Consider the following 19873-nt stretch of genomic DNA (forward strand, 5'->3'; position numbering starts at 1 on the left):
CTTCCTGATATTTGGTTATTATTCTCAGGAAACAGAAGTAATTTTAAATAACTTATATTTGTATTTATGGATTTTAGAAAAGGGTGTAGTCTTAAATAAGTTTAATTTTATGTTTCTATATTTGAAAGGATTAATGACTCCAAGTTGGTTTAGATGTATGCAAGATATACAATGTCAAAGAAACAGAGTTTAAAGGAAAACTAGGTTGTTACTTAGCAACCAGAGACCACCCTAGGACAGAAAGAACTTGTGAGTTAATTGTAAATTAGAACCAACACCTAAGCAGCCACATAAGAACACAGACATTGGAGAGAAGTCAAAAGTTGGTTACATCTTAATATAGCCTGTGAAGCAGTAGTGTTCTATTGGCATGGCTGACTACCTGAGAGATCTTATAAAAGTTTGAATGCATGTAGCAATCCAAGGGAGAGGAATACTCAAAAGAGATTTTGAAATCCTAGAGGTGGATCCTTGGTGAAGGTATCTGAGAGAAATCTTTGTTTGGGAGAAGATTCTGAGGCATGCTTTTTTGAGAGCAGAGTTCAATGAGATCATCTGGGTCACATGTTATAAGCACCTGGGGGGATTTAATGAGAAATACGCAGAAGTAATATTTGGTGGCATCTGCTACTTGGATTTAGAGTATGGTGTGTCTGATCACAGGTGGAGTGAAGGAGCAATATACTATAGTTCATCTTTTCTGTTCAATAATTATTTTTTATTTGTTTAAAGATAATCATCAGGCCAGCAACTCTGTTCATTAAAATCTTTGAACAAAAAAATAAAAGTTGCAATATATCGAGACAGGGTTCTTCACCAAGACCTGAAAACCCAGTGGTAACATTGGCTAGGATTGTAATGTCATTTAAAATGGCAATAAGAACATAAGAACATAAGAAATAGGAGCAGGAGTAGGCCATCTAGCCCTTCGAGCCTGCCCCGCCATTCAATAACATCATGGCTGATCTGTCGTGGCTCAGTTCCACATTCCCGCCCTCTCCCCATAACCCTTAATCCCCTCTCTTATCAAAAACCCATCAACCCGCGTCTTAAAAATATTGAGCGAGGTAGCCTCCACCACTTCAACGGGCAGAGAATTCCAGAGATTCACCACCCTTTGAGTGAAGAAGTTCCTCCTCAACTCCGATCTAAACCGCCCCCCCTTTATCTTGAGGCTATGCCCCCTAGTCCTACTGTCCTTTCTAAAACCAAAAGGTAGAATGATAGTTAGGCTCACAACCTTATTATCATATGTAAAGTTCCAAACCATGTCCTTGGATTGGTTGTTAGCCCTCTTTCCGGTTGCAAATTGGAGAGAGTTTCAAATTGGGAAACAGATTTCAGATTTTAATCTCCCTTCACCCCACCCCTGTCATATAAGGCCTGGCACATGTAGGGTTAACGTTGGACTGAATGAAGTGGCATTACATGATGATGTAAGAGAGCAGATGACCTGCACCCAGGGTCAGTTGAGTTTTGGACAGCGACATGTGTACCAGCAAGCATGAGGACAGCTCCTAGATAATATCCTTTACTGTATAGTTGTAAATAATTCTAAGCATTAATAAAGGCTTCAGTTAGTCTATGACTATGTAGTCTATGACTATGTTTAAATTATGACAATAATTTAAGATCCTATCTGTTTCTAATTTTAACACAATGGGTGGAATTTTACAGTCCTTCCTCCTGGCAGGATCTTCTGGCCCCACCAAAAACAAAAGGTTTGTGAATGGTTTGCCATATATTCTGGGCCCACCCCCACCACAATGGGGCCATAAAACTCCACCCAATATGTTACACTTTCTTTTATGGTTGTTGAAAATGAGACATGCCTGATGATAAAATACAGCAATAAAATGTTGGAAATGCTCAACAGGTCTGACTCAAGAGAGAAACAGTTAAAGTCCTAAGTCAAATAGGATTTGTTCAAAATTATGTCTAATGATGGTCTAGAGAGGGGTTTACATGAACATTTCTTGGGTCAAATTATTTGGAAATCCACAGTAAAACACGTGTGAAACAGAATAATCAATCAAATGTCTCAACTGAAATGTGGTATCTTTGACAGTACTGCATTTTCTTATTAGATTGTGAATCTAGATTATATAGTGGAATTCATTCAACATTCTGGCTCCAACACAACTGTAGGTGTTGAAAATTTGAAATTAAAACACAAAATGGTAGGCATTCCAATGGAGAAAAGCTGAATTAATGGGAGTGGGGTATTTTAACCTAAAATGGTAGGTAGACTGAGATCAAGTAGAGAGGTGTTGTAGGATATTGGCTATAGCTCGATAGGTCTTAAGAAGACTACATAGTCATAGACTACATAGTCATAGACTAACGGAAGCCCTTATTAATGCTTAGAATTATTTACAACTATACAGTAAAGGATATTATCTAGGAGCTGTCCTCATGCTTGCTGGTACACATGTCGCTGTCCAAAACTCAACTGACCCTGGGTGCAGGTCATCTGCTCTCTTACATCATCATGTAATGCTACTTCATTCAGTCCAACATTAACCCTACATGTGCCAGGCCTTATATGACAGGGGTGGGGTGAAGGGAGATTAAAATCTGAAATCTGTTTCCCAATTTGAAACTCTCTCCAATTTGCAACCGGAAAGAGGGCTAACAACCAATCCAAGGACATGGTTTGGAACTTTACATATGATAATAAGGTTGTGAGCCTAACTATCATTCTACCTTTTGGTTTTAACTGCTGTCAGCCTGGTTTCCCAGCAAACCCTCCACCAACCCATCAGGCCTCTGATCCTCCCCTTCAGTAACCCAGCCTCCCATTGCCAGGCCTACCATGTAACCATATAGTTGGAATGCTCTTTCACTTCCTTCAAGGCTCTGGCCATCACCCTCTTCCCTTCCCCACACACCAACTATCTCACTAGGTCCTGGAATCAGAACCTCGTCCTTACTTCTGATTGGCCTTCAACCAATCTTGACCTGCTGCTCCCAGCTAGTCAAGAGATTAAAAATTCAGGTCAATGTTCTCGATCAATGATTTTTCATCAAAGTTAGAGCGCTAACAGATTTGAAGCAAATACAAAGTCAGAAAGGGTTAGTGTTGGAGGGGGAGTTGGGGGCAGAGGAGGGGAAGGTGTGCAGGCAGGGACAGCAATCAAGAAAAACAAATGAGGAAGGTCTGGCTTGCAGGTCTGGCTGGCAGATCCACATTAAGGCACAGCTTTTGGAGCATGAATTGCTCACCCCTTAAATTTGTTTGTCCTAATGTAATTTGAGTTTGTTTACTTGGTTTGACCCGAAAGAACCCCCTCCCCCTTAAATTTGCTATTGCTTTTCTCTGCTTTAAAAAGAGTCACAACAATATCAATTTTACACCTGCTGTTCCAATGAAATAGCACAAGGCAAGTGGATCTCTTGATCAAAGGACCAATCTGATTTGATTTGATTGATTTTTGGTTTGATTTTAGTTTGATTTATTATTGTCACATGTACTAACATACAGTGAAAAGTATAGTTTCTTGTGCGCTATACGGACAAAGCATACTGTTCATAGAGAAGGAAATGAGAGAGTGCGGAATGTAGTGTAATGTAGAATCTGATCTTTATGAAAATGTAAGATACATTAAAACTTCCATGCACAATAGGGAATATATGGGGGAGTGTGCAGGTTTAGAGGTGGGGAGAAGGCTGAAGTTTTCTCATGGGGATAGGTTTGGAGGCGGGGCAAGCAATTTAGTAAAAAACATGTCAGGCTGGTTTGCCAATGAATTCTTACCTTTTCCAGGGTGAATTAGATCTGATGTAGGCATCTACTGATTTGGAAACCAATTAAATGTTGTAGAAGGATCTATTGTCAGCGTCATTTTCCCAGTACAAGATGACTTTACTAGTACCACAAAGGCCCCTCACTGTGGCATCAGCTGGCACCTCAGAAGATGTGGCTGCACAGTTGGTGGTCAGGGTTGAATGAGACTTCTAGGTTTATCCGTAAGAAAAGGCAATGCTGGAGCATTTTCATGCCAGAAGCTTGCCATAATGTGAGGGTCACCTGGAGACTGATGGTTCCAACTTTGCTGTTTAAGCAATCTTATTTAAAGTGTCCAAGAAAATAAATAATTTTCTATGAGCTAGCTGGTCATTTTATTTTGAAATTTAACAGTTTTGGTGCCAGCCGCTCCCCCAATAATGATTGCACCTCCATTGTGTCACCGTCTTTCCATTTTTTTGCCCCTCAGCAGAGCTCTCTCATGGGTGACACACTGAAGGCTTGCACGGAGGAATTAGCAAGTAAACCTGACTGCACAACACATAGACTAGGAAATCACACTTAAGTTAATAGTGCTTGTTTTAAGAGACTTTTATATGCAATAAAGTTTGTTTTGTTACAAACAAAAGGGAAATCTTTATATATATATATATAGGTCCATGCAGCAAGTACGACAATACCTGTAGTTACAGTTCAGGATCGTCAACTGACCAAAAGCTAGGAGGCATTCCTCCATCTCTATCCATTGAGCCATTGATACGTTGTAAATCACTGAGATGTCAAAACGTCAAATTGCAACAACATTTTCAGTAAAGGCTGCAAGCCATTGTGGATGAATTGTTAAATTGGTGAATGGTTTAACTAATAGATTTTATATTGCTGTCCACAACTCATTGCTGCATTCTTATGAAGTAATGAGAATCTGGGTATCAATCAACACTGCAAGTCAGCTCTTTCCTTCCCTTGGAAAAAACACATGTATCCGAAGAGAACATTGGCCAAGCATGGTCATAAAGCTGCAGCCCACTAAACACACATTAATAAGGTGGGTAAGATGTAGATTAACAGGTGTCTTGATGCACTGTGACAGTTATGTTGGGAATAGGGAACAATATACTCTGTGCAAAAAGTTTTTCTGGTATTCTTGTTCTGTGGTTCTGCAGCAGCCTTCAAAAGGAAGTGTAATAAAATCCATTTTTTTAAACTGAACAGGGTCATACAAATCTTAAGTTTGAAAACCACAACATCTCCACCACCTTCACTCCTAGCTTAACTCTGCAATTGTTGAAATCTTTACCAAGCTTTCACCATCTTTAGAACCAATCACCACAAAACTCTCCTGGCTGGTCTCCCTCCCTTCCTGCTGGCACTCTGTTCCCCATTTGGCCGAGTTTACTGATCACGTTCCTCTTACACAATTTCCCATCTTTAGTGTACTGATGCATTCAAATACTTCAGTTTTAAAAGCACCAGCTACAGGATTTGGGTAGCAGCTGGTCCACGCTGACTTTCACCCTTGTTTATGATTGTGCCGGCCCCCAAAAAGGCTTGTGCTGCAACAAACGTAGAAGGTTAGCACACTGTGTGCGGTTAGATGCTTGTGTGTGAGGTTACGTTGTGCCCAGGGTGCATAGCATGCCTCAGCCACTGATCATCTCTGTCACCTGTATCCAACGCATTTGTGCTGTGCACTGTAATGCTGGTCTCAATATTTACTGAGTGCAGCTTCTGGCCTTATGACATGCTGCTTCTTTCAGTTTATTGCTTGTGACATTTGTTTACTCCACCAATGTTTCAAGCAGTGAGAGGTTAAATCAATCACTCAAAGAACTTTGCTGGTTGATCATAACCTGACCAACTAAAGGAATATTTTTCTGAGAATCTTGATTGAAAAGCTAGTATTATTGTCAGTTATAGAGATTGAGTCATAGAATCCCTACAGTTCAGAAGGACGCCATTCAGCCCATCGTGTCTGCACCGACCACAATCCCACCCAGGCCCTATTCCCGTAACCCCATATATTTGCCCTTTAATCCCCGACACTAGGGTCAATTTAGCATGGCCAATCAACCTAACACACACATTTTTGGACTGTGGGAGGAAACCGGGGAACCCGAGGAAACCCAGTCAGACACTGGGAGAACATACAAACTCCACACAGACAGTTACCTGAGGCACGAATTGAAACTGGGTCCCTGGTGCTGTGAGACAGCAGTGCTAATGACTGTGCCACCCAAATTATCTCTTGCTATTTCAACCCATACCACAATGCAGATTGAATGGCTTATTTTTGTCCCACTATTTTTTATAGGATTGCCCAACTTGCAGTCTTGATTGATGCCCAGATTCTCATTATTTCACAAGAGGACAGCAATATAAAATCTATTGGTTAAACCATCCACCAATTTAACAATTCATCCTCAATGACTTGCAGCCTTTACTGGAAATGTTATTGCAATTTGACATGTTTTGACATCTCAACATTTCATTCTGAGCCAGTATAAAATACCCCTGACACATCTGTTACATTTCTGAGCTTTTACAAGATGTTTTCCTTAGGTTCAGCATCACTAATCATTCCTTTAAATGGACTTTATGTCCCTTCTGAACTCGAACTTGTCTTTACCTATCCAAATTGTTGGTTAAAAAGTACCCAGAATCAAACATAAAACCCCATTATACTCTGCTGCAACAGATCACATGTCGCCAACAGGGGTGTAGTGTTCCTGGAGTGCGCTGAAACACCACTCCAGCTTATTTAAAGCAGGATTATCTGGCTCAACGCAGCCCACCAAACTTGTTGGACATTCAACTCACTAATGTTTGATAAATGCTGTAAAGTCGCTTGTTCAATCACAGGCTGATTCCTCCCTACATTTGTTGTTAATAGGCTTATATTGAGCCTATCAAAAGCAAATGCAGAGAGGAACCAGTCTATGATTGGACAAGCAGCAAATAGTGGGAAGATACATTTTGAAGGTAAAGCCAGGGCCTGGAGAGTGAGGCAGCCAGGGTGGCAGGGCCCAGCAGAGCCAGCGGGGGTGTGACGCAGCTAGAGTGGCAGAGCCTAGGGGAGCCAGAGGCAGCCAGAGTGACAGGGCCCAGCAGAGCCAAAGGGGGAATGAGGCAACTGGAGTGGCAGAACTAGGGGAGCCAGAGGGGGCATGAGGCAGCCAAAGTAGCAGAGCTAGACGAGCTAGAGGGGGTATCAGGCAGCCAGCATGGCAAAATCCAGTGGAGCCAGAGGGGGCATGAGGCAGCTAGACTGGCAGGGCCCAGTGGAACCAGAAGGGGCATGAGGCAGCCGGACTGGCAGGGCCCAGTGGAGCCAGAGGGGGCATGAGGCAGCTAGAGTGGCCAATCCCAGCAGAGCCAGAGAGGGAATGAGGCAGCTGGAATGGCAGAACTAGGGGAGCCAGAGGGGACATGAGGCAGTCAGCACGACCGGCCCAGCGAAGCCAGAGGGGGCACGTGGCAGCCAGAGTGGCAGGGCACAGCAGAGCCAGAGGGGAGCACGCGGCAGCTAGAGGGGAGCATGAGGCAGCCAAAGCAATGGGACAAAGGGGAGTCAGAGGGGAGCATGAGGTGCCAGAGCAGTGGGGCACAGGAGAGCCAGATTGAGAGCGTGAGGCAGCCAGAGCATCGGGGCTCAGTAGAGAGAAAGTGGCAGGGCCCAGGGAGCCAGATTGAGAGCGTGAGCTCAATTAACTGGATGGCTGGTTTGTGATGCCAATAGCACAGGTTCAATCTCCATACTGGCTGAGGTTATTCATGAAAGCCCCACCTTCTCAACCTTGCCTCTCACCTAAGGTGTGGTGATCCTCAGGTTAACTCACCACCAGTCAGCTCTCCCCGTCATGATGACTATGGTGACTTATATTTCATCCAAAACAACGACCTGAAAAAAGAACATTCAATCACACCTGTGTACATGATGAGGAATCTACTGTCCCCAAGTGTTTCTTATTTTGTTTTAATTGCTTTTGAAATCAGTTTGCCGGATTGTCAGGTAATGTTCTGTATTGCCGGAGTTAATGCAGTTATATACAAGCATTACTCTGGTTTAATGGGAAAGTCCCTACTATATGAAAGAGATGCAGCTTGCCATCCTCTGTTTAATATTAGGAGCATTTTTTAATGCTTTGGCTAAGGATCATAACACACAAACCCTTGGCCATAACTGAAGGAGGAAATAGATGGCTCGCATGACATGTCACCGCATAAATCAGTGAATCACAGGATATGTGCAGACGAAGGCAGTTTGGCTCATTGAGACTGCACTGGGTCAGAGAAACCTATTAATGGTTCAAATTTAATCTGGGAGGAACAACTTTGTCCTTGAAAATGCACTGTTTTGATATTGAAGTTTCCATCTTATAACTGAAGCAGAGTATACTTACAAAATGAGATGGCATGTCAAACTTCGGGACAAAAATCTCTGTTTCCAATTGACAGGATGCCGATTGTATATCACGCCAGTCAACAGCAACAAAATAGTAAAAACTCATTTAACTCCAGTTAACTTACATTTGCTTTCAACAGGGGAGCTAAATGTAGCAATTATAGTGAGTGTAAACTGAAACATGCAATGCAAGGGTCAGCTGCACCAATCTGCCAATAGAAATCAATGTTATCTAAGGTATAGTGGGTGATAGTCCCAAAATAGACGGGTGCAATCTTACTGGCCATTCACGCCACACTCCCATTGCAGCGAACTCAAAGAACTTGGCACCTTGCCAAATCTCTGTTCATTGCAGCAGAATGGGACAATCCCTCTGGAGTGAAGAGTGGTAACATTCCAGCCGATGTATTTCTTGATCACGTGCTAATCATTTAAACAGTGGCAAGTTAGTTGTGAAGCAGCTTACCATTTTTGACATTAGGCAGTGGTTTATTCAACAGCTGTACTCTAGTAAATAAAATTAATCATGCAACCAGGCAAAAAGACACTTTAGGTGGAATTTTCTGTTTTGTGGGGCAGGATTGGCAAAGGGAGCAGAATATTCCGGGGGATTTACACCAGTGGGATTTCCCATTGCAATTATCCCTGCCTCCTGCCAATGATGTCACAGGTATCCTAACATTCAACATTGAATCCCGGTTTGAATGTCTTTAAATATTATTATTTTGATTTGATTTGGTTTGATTTAGTATTGTCACATGTATTAACGCACAGTGAAAAGTATTGTTTCAGACAAAGCATACCATTCATAAAGAATGAAACGAGAGAGTGCAGAAGGTAGTGTTTACACTCATAGCTAGGATGTAGAGAAAGATCAACTAACTGCAAGGTAAAGCCATTCAAAAGTCTGACAGCAGCAGGAAGAAGCTGTTCTTCAGTCAGTTGGTACATGACCTCAGACTTTTGTATCTTTTTCCTGCTGGAAGAAGGTGGAAGAGAGAACATCTGGGGTCTTTAATTATGCTGGCTGCTTTGCCAAGGCAGCAGGATGTGTAAACAGAGTCAACGGATGGGCGGCTGGTTTGTGTGATAGATTGGGTTACATTAGCAACCTTCTGTAGTTCCTTGTGGTCTTAGCATTATCAGGTCTTACCGCCTGATAATTATCCCCATTAAATTATCCATTCATGTCAGCATGCATGGCAGGTCTTCCCTGTGGTGCACCTGGTGAGCAGAACACCACCCCGCCCCCCCCCCCCCCCCCCCCAAAGGAACACAGGTGAGTACATCATGCATTATTCTGCCAAAATATTAGAAAACACTTCCCTTCATTTTCACGAAGCAAGTCATCACTAATTCTTTAACTTAGGTGCTGTTTCTGCATTGCATCTACGATAAGTCAAAGCTACTGTGAGTGGCAGTGTCAGTCTCTCTGTTAAGGGAAAGGCCAGAATTAATGTTCTCAGGTCAATGACCTTTGGTCAGAGCTGACATATCAATTTCATGTTTGTGGGTCACAAGATAGATTCTCCAAAACTTAAGGTTTGGAATAACTTACTTGTTGTGATCAAGTTTTAAGGTTCCGGGGCGTGGTGGTGGTGGGGTGGGTTGCATTGGAGCGGGGGACATTGGCAAGGTAAGTGGGTAATATGGTGAGGGATGGTAGGGGAACATTTAGTCACTTCTTAAATTGTGCTGATCTGTAAAGCAATATATTCTTATTGGGCGGATATAAATAATCTGAAGCAAACATTGTGGATGTATTTTACTCAGTATGTATGCAAATCTCTTTCCCTCTCATTGTCCTGATTATTATCCGTGGTGTAATGTTTTTAATTTGAAGTATTTAGTAATTTGGATGGCAGGGTACCAAAATCCATAAAATCATAGAATGGTAACAGCATGGAAGGTCATTCAGCCCCTTGTCTCTGTTGGTTCTCTGCAACAGCAACTCAGCTGGACCCACGTCTCCACCTTTTCCATGTAGATTTGAAAAATTATTCCTCTTCAGATAATTACCCAGTTCCCATTTGAAAACCAGAACTGAATCTGTCTCCACCTTAGGCACTACATTCCAGATCTAAACCTTTTGTTGCATGAAGAGGTTTTTCCTTATGTTGCCTCTGCTTCTTTTGTCAATCACCTTGGGCTTCCTGTCCTTTTGCTAATGGGTATGATTTCTCCTCCTTTATGTTATCCAAACTGCTCATGATTTTGAACAAGTCTAACAAATCTCCTCTCAACGTTCTTTTCTCCCGAGAGAACAGTCTCAACTTTGTTGATCCATTCACATCCTTGGAATCATTCCCGCAAATCATTGCTGCACCTTTTCAAAAACATTCGCATTCTTCCCCCTAGAGGCTGAGGAATGTTTATGAAGGTTTATAACTTACTTGCTTTTATACTCTGTTGCCCCTATTCATAAAGTGCAGTATTCAGTATAATTTATTAACTGCGTTCTCAAGCCGCTCTGCCACACTCAATGATTTATGCAGAGATACACTCAAGTCCCTCTGCTCCTGCATTTCCTTTAGAATTGTGCCCTTTATTTTCTGTCACCTTTCCCCATTCTTCTGAGCAAGCTGTATCGCTTTGCACTTCTCTGCATTAAACTTAATCGGCCATGCCTGCCTATTCCACGAGCTTGTCTGTATCCTCTTGAATTCTATCACGATTCTCCTCAGTTCACCTTACTTCCAAATCTTGCATCATCTTCAGATTTTTAAATTGTGCCCTGTACTCCAGTCTGGGTTACTAATATAAAATTAACAAAAGTAGTTATACCTCTACATATCATCCCTCATTCGAAAGTATGTAGTTTTCTGTAGTTCATGTTTTTAATACGCTTGAATTAAATAATTAAACAGTTCCATAATTAAATTCTAGTTCAGCTAAAAACTAATGATTCAAAGTACCACATGGTTTGAAACACAATAGCTGATAGATACAAATTAAAAGTTTGCCTAGTTAAATGTATTAACACAAATCAAGCTGTATGACTTAATCGCCACCACTTATAACTTTCTGTGGATCCATTATCAGTCAACGAAGTTCATTTCTTTAGTTGAATCTGGTTTGCAGATGCCCTAGCAAAAGTAGAGAAAACACTTTGCAACAAAAATGATTAATTGTTGCCATATCTAAGTTTACAAAATAGACTGGCAAATACTGAGCTTTTATTTTGCCAAATATTCACTGAAGGATTGCCAAAATGCAGAAAGGTCCTATCTCTAGATCCATGCTTTGCTAGTCAAAACCTTTGTTATCATGCAAATACTAAAGATGAGCATTAGAGGGAAATATTGAATATGATTTATTACAATAATTTCATAGGACAAATAGCAAGAATGGGTCATTAAGGGATCATTATGGTGGTAACATATAAGATGATTAGAGGTTTAGATAGGGTGGATAGTGATAGCCTTTTTCCTCGGATGGAGAATGCTAGCACGAGGGGGCATGGCTTTAAATTAAGGGGTGGTAGTTATAGGACGGATGTCAGGGGTAGGTTCTTTACCCAGAGGGTGGTGAGGGATTGGAATGCCCTGCCTGCTGCGGTTGTAAATGCGCCTAGTTTGGGAGCGTTTGAGAGATCTATGGATAGGTTTATGGATGGAAAGGGATTGGTTTAGATTTGTGGGTCAGTGTTTTTTTTTTAAAAACTGGTTGGCGCAACATCGTGGGCCGAAGGGCCTGTTCTGTGCTGTAATGTTCTAATGTTCTAATGTAAAATGTCTCATCATGAGGGAGCAGGGAATCTATGTAAAACTTACAAAGTTTAAGTAAAATTCCACAATAAAGGGAAAGAACATGTTGATATAAACACAGACTGCTTATGTGGGTGAACAGCAAGCTAATATGCCTCAAGGCTTCTGTAATAACTAGATGGCCTGAATTAGTAAACAGTTAGCAGTGTAAGCCAGGTAGAAACAAGCACAAGGGAATAGACTAAAAGGAGCTGGAGAGATAAGAAAAACAGATAGTTCTTGGGATAGCAGACACCCCGCCATGTGAACACCCACAAATTTTTAATGTAAAACCTAAACCAGACAATGTTGGAATGTAAATAACGCCCTGCCTATGTGACTTACAGTGTATTGCATGGTTCTTCAGCTGGGTAGAATGCTCCAGAGACTCTTCTCTGAGGTTGTGCTCTCCCAATGCATTGGCTAATAAATGATCATTCTGTGCTGGGTTTCCTGAGATTATATTGTATAATAATCTAACTTCATTTCTCTGATCTATAACTAGAATGAGAATTTCAAAGCTTCTAGAAAAACACACCATCTATCATGTTTCAACTGCAAAAATGTCATAAAACAGGATATAAGGAGGCTACAAAACGATATTGATAGGTTTGGTTAATGGGCAAAGATCTGGCAAATGGAGTGTAATGTGAAAAAATGTAAGGTTGTCCATTTTGGCAGTACGAATACAAAACAGGCATATTATCTAAATTATGAGAGATTGTAAAGGTCTGAGATTTATGTAGGCTGGAGGAAATTTGTAAGCAGGTGATGCAATATCTTCCATGCTAATTCCAACCAGTCCCAGAGTCCTACCTTGCAGAAGGCTCACAACTCAGTATTCTTTTAACTGTTTATTGTGCCAAGCACACGCTAATCAATATCAGTTTTAATCAGTGTCCATGCTATTTCCTTTAACTATCCTTAATTTCCACAGCTAGGCCACTGTATTGCAGAGAGACCTTTTGAAGGGAGGCTGGCAACTGCTTCAGTAGCTAGGCAGGCAGGGTACTAGCTTAAATACGGTCATCGCATTTTCCTTTTTTGTCCTGTGACTGAAGTAATGTTGCTCAGTAGAATTGAATAATACTCTGCTCGAAGTGAGAGGAATTTTGAAATGACACTGGAATTTAGACTACCAAACTGTTTAGTAAACAGAGCTGAATGCTGATGTGGATGGATGTTAACATTTTGCAAATCTCAGCTACTTCTTAAGGTGGTTGGGAATTTATTTTTTTTACGTATATACACGCAATGAGAATTTTGAAAAAACAATTGCAAACAAAAAGACAGCTGCTGCTGGCTTCCAAGATGTTTATAATTTACTTGTTTCTTAGGGATGCAAAGAAAACTTGCATGTATAAAAATACTTTTCACACCCTCAGGACATCCCAAAAGAGCTGCACAGATAATGAAGTACTTTTGAGGTGCAGTCATTGTTATGAATGTAGAGAACGTGGTAGCCAATTTACGTGCAGCAAACTACCACAAACAGCAATGTGGTGATGACCAGGTAATCTGGTTTTGTAATGTTGACTGAGGCATAAATGTTGGCCAAGATACCAGGATTAACCCCCAACTCTTCTTCAAAATGCTGCCCTGGGATCTTCTATGTGCACCTGAGCAGGCAAATGATGCCTGGGTTTAACTGTTCATTCAAAAAACAGCATTTCCAACAGTTCAGCACTCCCTCAGTACTACACTGCAGTGTCAGTCTAAATTCTTGTGCTCAGCTAGAATGGGACTTCAGCCCACAACCTCCTGACAACAGTTCAAGATTCATCACAGCCAATGGTAAATACGATGGCTGAATTATGAAGAATTGATGAGTGGAGAAATCAGCACCTTATGAAGTATCACTATTAACCATAACCTAATCAATAACTATCAGCTGCTGTTGTCTTCTTCACAGTAGTTACGATTTAAACCAAATAGCACGCTTTGCATTGCAACATGTGAATAAAGGGCCAATGTAATTAATATAACTGCGTGCTTTATTTGTATACACAGTAAAGCAATATATAATACAATAGTAAGGCATATATTGTGTGAAAACTTGGTATGTGGTGATTATGCAGGAAAATATACTTTACAAAACAATTAGTATATGTATTGAAGATGTTAACATAATGCATAATGCAATATATTATGATGATATTTGAATAACAAACAATACTGGTTAAAATGACTTAACATGCCATAGTGATATTTATGCACCAAGTTATACTGATTACTTCCATTGTCAAATACATTCAGGTCATACAAAGTGAACTCAAATGTTTCTCGTGATATTATTAAGGTAACAGTAATTCATATTTTGCATCTGCTTTTTTCTGACTCACCCCAAAAAACTAGTATTCTATTTAATGAAATCACAACTGAGAACACAGTTGCTGCAAGCAAATACCTAGTTTAGCAGCAACATCTGTAGTAAACTAACCCTTAGTTTGTATCTTATTTAAACGGATTAGAAAACTGATGATGTCTTAAAAAAAGTTGGTTCAAGGTTGCCTTAGAAAGATAATGTAACTGCAAACAGCCACATATGCCCTCAAAAACGTCTGTCTGTTAATGGAGAGGCGATTTGTGAGATTTAATTTGAGACGTATATTGGAAGATTTTATGCATCTAACTTTTAAATTTAAGCATTTTTGTTTTGAATGACAACTACATCGGTGTTTAATCTGTTAAAAATTATCCAAAAACAAAAAATGAGGTAGAAATAACATGGTAATTAATAATTGATTTTTGTAGATAAAATCTCTAGTGTCTAACAAATAAGAGCTCTCCAATGCGTGATTGCTATGCTCAAGTGATTGTGATTTCCTGGGAGATGCAGCGATTCATTCCTGGCATTTCATTAAAAGAAAAAGGAGCTTTGGGAATGAATGTCAGATAAAGAGTTTTGGTACTGCTATGTGCTACAATATTTTACTGATTAAGAAGAAAAAAAGAACAACACTGATCATGAACATTTTTGCTTATATGGTTAGAGCTGTAATGATGCAAAGACAAATGCAATTACAATTTCAAAATTGTCTTCTTCTGGGGATGGGGGATTATAAACAATAAAATTATGTATATTTTGTAAGAAAGCACCCTTTTAGTGAACAATCTTCATAATTGTTACAAATTTAACAATCCGAAACACGCTCCATAAAAAGAAATGGCAAGGTATGTAGCTACCAAGATTTTATATGTTTTCATTCTATTTTTTGTACAATTGCATAGAACTGTAAAACCTGCCATTGTTAACAAAACAATAACAGACTTAGGAAACTACTGAAATCTACGTATATTACCACTACCTTTCACAAAAAAATAGATGTTTTCTTTTTTTTAAACTTGTAAACCTGTACGGTCCAATCCATTTATATTTTGTATGAACATATAAAAACCATGCTTGACATCTGAAGCCAATGTTGTGATAAAGCACATCTGGTTACTCTGCTGTCTCGTCATCGGTCATGACCGTCACCAAGGTTTCCATTGCTCGGCCCAGGTCGTCCACCATATGGAAGAGACTGCCTACATTGTTACCTGCAGAGAGCAAAGAAACCAGAGAGGATTATCAGGGTTTACTTTGGGCAGGTCTGATGGCGGTTAACCTCTTACATTACACCGAGAGAGCAAGAGATAGGCACAGCGGCTCTAGATGAGCAGGTCAGGTTGCCATATGCACCACATTGAGCAGGAGGAAAGCAGATGAGTGTGAATGTTGTAAACACCTTAGAAATCATGCTGTCTTCTGTGAAGTTGTAAATCCAAGGAGTTACTATGAAAATTGAATTAACCCAATGGTTTTTATTTTTGGAGTATACGGGGAAGGTACGACTGAAGTTTGCTTTCACAGCTCCCGCTATGATTGGTGAATAATCAAAAATGTAATAGTGGTGTAAGGTGATCTGCACTTGAGAAGGCAAGAAACAACATCATGATTTTTAATTTTGTTTTGATCAGGGAATTAGTTAAAACACATTAAACTCAAGAGGCACTTTGAAAAGTAGATTTTTTTTCTTTTGTTGACCTATTGTGGCTACACTTGCTTTAATCAAAAATCAAAGCTGAGCAAAATTTCCTCCTACATATAATCCTTTCCCACCAATTAAATAGCATTTTTGTAAGCTTTGTAATGGATGAGTTGCTCAATTCATTCCCATGTGTAGTGCTAAGATGGCAAATCAAGGAGGTCTCAGCTTCGATTCTCTTGTCCAAGTTAACTAATTTCAGTTGATGTGCCATCAGAGGTGCTACTGGTAAATTTGTTGCCACTGGCAATGCTACACTTGGCCTATTTTCCCCTGAGCTAGAAAAAGAAATGTACCCTGGATTTCTCATTTCTGATGTCTGTCTAGCAATCCCACTGGCAAGTAAATGCTTGAGGGAGTAGCCATGTCTAATAAAACTCAGATTACTTGTTGGTATACAAATTGGTGTGTATAGTATTCTACTATACTCTATTAAAACCTTCTAAAAGACTGGGTGGGGTATCTGTAGCTAAAACAGATTTGGCATTTTGCCACTGTGAATGTGGATAGTAAAGGTCAACAAAAAAAATAGTCTTCTTTTATTCTGGCAAAATTTACAGAGAGCAATCAGTGTTGTGCTCAAATAAATGGTACCTGTGCCATTTCCAATTGAATTGATTATTACAAAATGGTTTCGTGGCTGCTAAGACTGGCAAAGATGGTGTTACAATAAATGTCCACTATTTCCCGTAAGTATGTCAGTATTTCTGCTACATAACATCACCATTTTGTCTTAGTGAACTGCCAACTGATATGTTTGCTTTGAACCAGCCTTTCGTTTTAATTTAAAAAAAAATTCTTGTTGCGTGTTTAATCGAACTTATGGTATCCAAAGGAAATCAACTAAAAAAATTTAAGCAGTCCATGCACACGTGTAAGAATCTTTTAAAAATGTAGATATTATGACAGAGACATTTAGAGGGGAGATCCTCCTGATGAAAATTTACTTGAAATATTTCATGTTCACACTCTTCAGGTAATTGAAAGGAGGAATCGTGCAACAAAATATAATTTATACTTTAGAAAAAAATGGCTTCAATGAAATTACAGATTAAATTATATTCCTTGAAGTACATGCCAAGAGTCTCATGTTTTACTTTAATGGAAGAAATATTGAAAATAGGGCAAATTTCACATTTAAAATAGAACTTAAATTGGCAGCAGTCAGTGTAAGCATACTGCACAGTAGGTGCAATGTTGCATGAACAACTAAACAACCACAAAGGCAGATTTTTATTTCACTGACACTGGGTATTCCATGTAATAAACAGAAAGCATGGGTTAGAATACGCTGGTGCTGATTGCTTCACTTGGCAGTAATTGTTGAAAGAAGATCCATAACCCCACTAATATGTAAGTGTCCCATGCCCAGAATAGCAATTTGTCATTATAGTGAAGATTTCATATATAAATTAGTTTAAACAGTTTACTACTATCTTACTGTTAAACACAAGTAAAATCAGTCAAGTGGCAAATCACATTTTAAAGATTTGTTTAATTACATGAAGGCTGAGCGAGAAGCTGAGCTTTAAAGACAAGGGCAATTTCAGGTTCAAATAGATCCCAGGGCATACTCTGTGAATACTTCTTGCTTTTGTGAATGTAGTTTTTTAAAATTTGCTTTGCGTTATTTTCTATACACTTGATTTCACAATAGATCTTCTACAGTTCTGGGCACCACACTACAGGAAGGATATGGACACATTGACGAGAGTACAAAAAATGTTCACAAGAATGGTTCCAGGGATGATAAATGTCAGTTAAGAGGATAGATTGGAGAAGTTGGGACTGTTTTTCTTGGAAAGAAGGCGGCTCAGAAGAGACTTGATAGAGATGTTCAAAATCATGAGGAGGCTGGACACAATAGATATAGAGAAACTGTTCGCACAAGAATGGCTCCAGGTTCCCTGAAACCAATGTTTTCACTCTTAAACGGATAATGAATAAGAGGGCATAGAATGAAAGTGATTTGCAAAAGAAGCAAATGTGATGGGAGAAAGAACTTTTTCACATATCCAAGCGGTTCAGGTCTGGATTGTGGTGGTGGCAGATTCAATCAAGACATTTAAGGAGGCATCAGATGATCATTTGGATAGGAACAATGTGCAGGGGTGCGGGAATGGCAATAAGTCATGTTGCTCCTTTGCAGAGCTGGTAGAGAGGATGGGCCAAATGGTCTCCTTCTGTACTGTAGCAATTCTGTGAAATAAATAGAATGGGTTTATTGCTCATGATCTTTGCCTATCAGCAAAACCCATTTAACAATCCAACATTTTCCAGGGGGCCATGTGTCAGAGAGATTCCCACCTCCCCAACCCCTTCTCACCAAATAATGAAATCATTGTCCAATTTTGTACCCTTGCAACAGCACGTCTTCCTTTAGGCTTTCCTGATATGCACTTTGTTTTGTCCAGTGTATGTGAGGGAATGCTAGGTGCTACTCCAGCATGAGCTAGAAAGCTCTTGTAACTATTTTTCACATGTCAACAGATTATCAATTTTTTTTTCTCTGTGGCTATGTGAGCTGTTTGAAAACAATTGGTCGGTATTTTCTGTTTTTCCATGCTGGCATTTACAACTTTTCACAATCAAAATTACAAAGTACAACTGGCTAAGTACAATTAATCACATTATTAAAATTCATTTCACTTGTGATTTGTAAGCCTGGCAAGAGGAAACATCTTGTGAATGCATAGGAAGTTTTTTTTCTTGTCCTAATGTAGACAGGGCTTTAAACTAATTAGGGGGGGGGAGGGTGTGAGGGTAGGTGACATTACGAGGCCTAAAGTTAAGGAGAGGGTACAGGTAAGGGAAGAGGCTGAGGATGTCCCAAGTGGTGGCGTTACGGCAAATAGGGTCCAGAAGAAGGCTGGGATGAAAGCGCTTTATCTGAATGCACGAAGCATTCGGAATAAAGTGGATGAGCTGGTGGCGCAGATCGACACAAATGGATACGATCTGGTGGCCATTACAGAGACGTGACTGCAAGGTGACAGGGACTGGGAGATGAATGTACAGGGCTATCAAGTGTTTAGGAAGGATAGGCAGGAGGAAAGAGGGGGTGGCGTAGCTCTGCTGATTAAGGATAGTATCAAGGTGGTAGCAAGGGATGATATCGGAGCCAAAGAGCAGAACGTGGAATCGTTGTGGGTGGAGATCAGGAACAGCAAAGGGAGGAAGACGCTGGTGGGTGTCGTCTATAGGCCCCCGAATAATGATCTGGAGGTGGGGTGGGCTGTTAACACACAAATAAGTGCGGCGTGCAGGAATGGGACGGCAGTAGTTATGGGGGATTTCAATCTGCATATTGATTGGTCGACCCATGTTGGACGAGGTGGGCTCGAGGAGGAGTTCTTGGAATGCTGCCGGGATAGTTTCCTCGAACAGTGTGTGTTGGAGCCGACGAGGGAGCGAGCTATCTTGGATCTGGTGCTATGTAATGAGGCGGGTAGAATTAGGGACCTTGCGGTGAAGGATCCTCTTGGAGAGAGTGATCATTGTATGGTGGAGTTTCTGGTGCAGATGGAGGAGGAGAAAGTGGGTTCCCGGACACGCGTCCTTTGTTTGAATAGAGGGGAGTATGGTAGGATGAGAGAAGAATTGGCGAATGTGGACTGGGAGAGCGCGTTGGAGGGAGGGTCTGCTGAGGAGCAGTGGAGGATCTTTAAGGAGATCTTTCTTGGTGCTCAGCAGAAATTTATTCCGATGGTTAAAAAGGACAGTAGGAAGAGAGGTAATAAGCCGTGGATAACGAAGGAGGTGAAGGAAAGTGTTAAATTAAAAGCGGAGGAATTTAGAGTAGCTAAGAGCAGTGGGCGAGAAGAGGATTGGGAAAGGTTTAAATGTCAACAAAGATTGACAAAGAAGTTGATAAAGGAGGGTAGGAGAAGCTATGAGGCTGGGCTAGCACTTAATATAAAAAAGGATAGCAAGAGTTTTTATAAATATA

General features: G+C 40.4%; 1 protein-coding gene across 10 annotated transcripts in view; it reads right to left on the minus strand.

Annotated features, from left to right (window-relative positions):
• Positions 1-13872: 13872 nt before the first annotated feature.
• dmd (dystrophin) overlaps positions 13873-19873 on the minus strand; it is a 1714977-nt gene continuing 1708976 nt past the window's right edge. For all 10 annotated transcript variants that reach the window (XM_080203928.1, XM_080203931.1, XM_080203930.1 and 7 more), the window contains one exon: positions 13873-15436. In XM_080203928.1, the coding sequence (XP_080060054.1) occupies positions 15339-15436 (98 nt within the window). In that variant the 3' untranslated portion in view covers positions 13873-15338. The remainder of the gene's footprint in view (positions 15437-19873) is intronic.

The sequence above is a fragment of the Carcharhinus amblyrhynchos genome, chromosome 15, assembly GCF_965287045.1.
Source record: "Carcharhinus amblyrhynchos chromosome 15, sCarAmb.v2.hapA, whole genome shotgun sequence".
Taxonomy (NCBI): domain Eukaryota; kingdom Metazoa; phylum Chordata; class Chondrichthyes; order Carcharhiniformes; family Carcharhinidae; genus Carcharhinus; species Carcharhinus amblyrhynchos.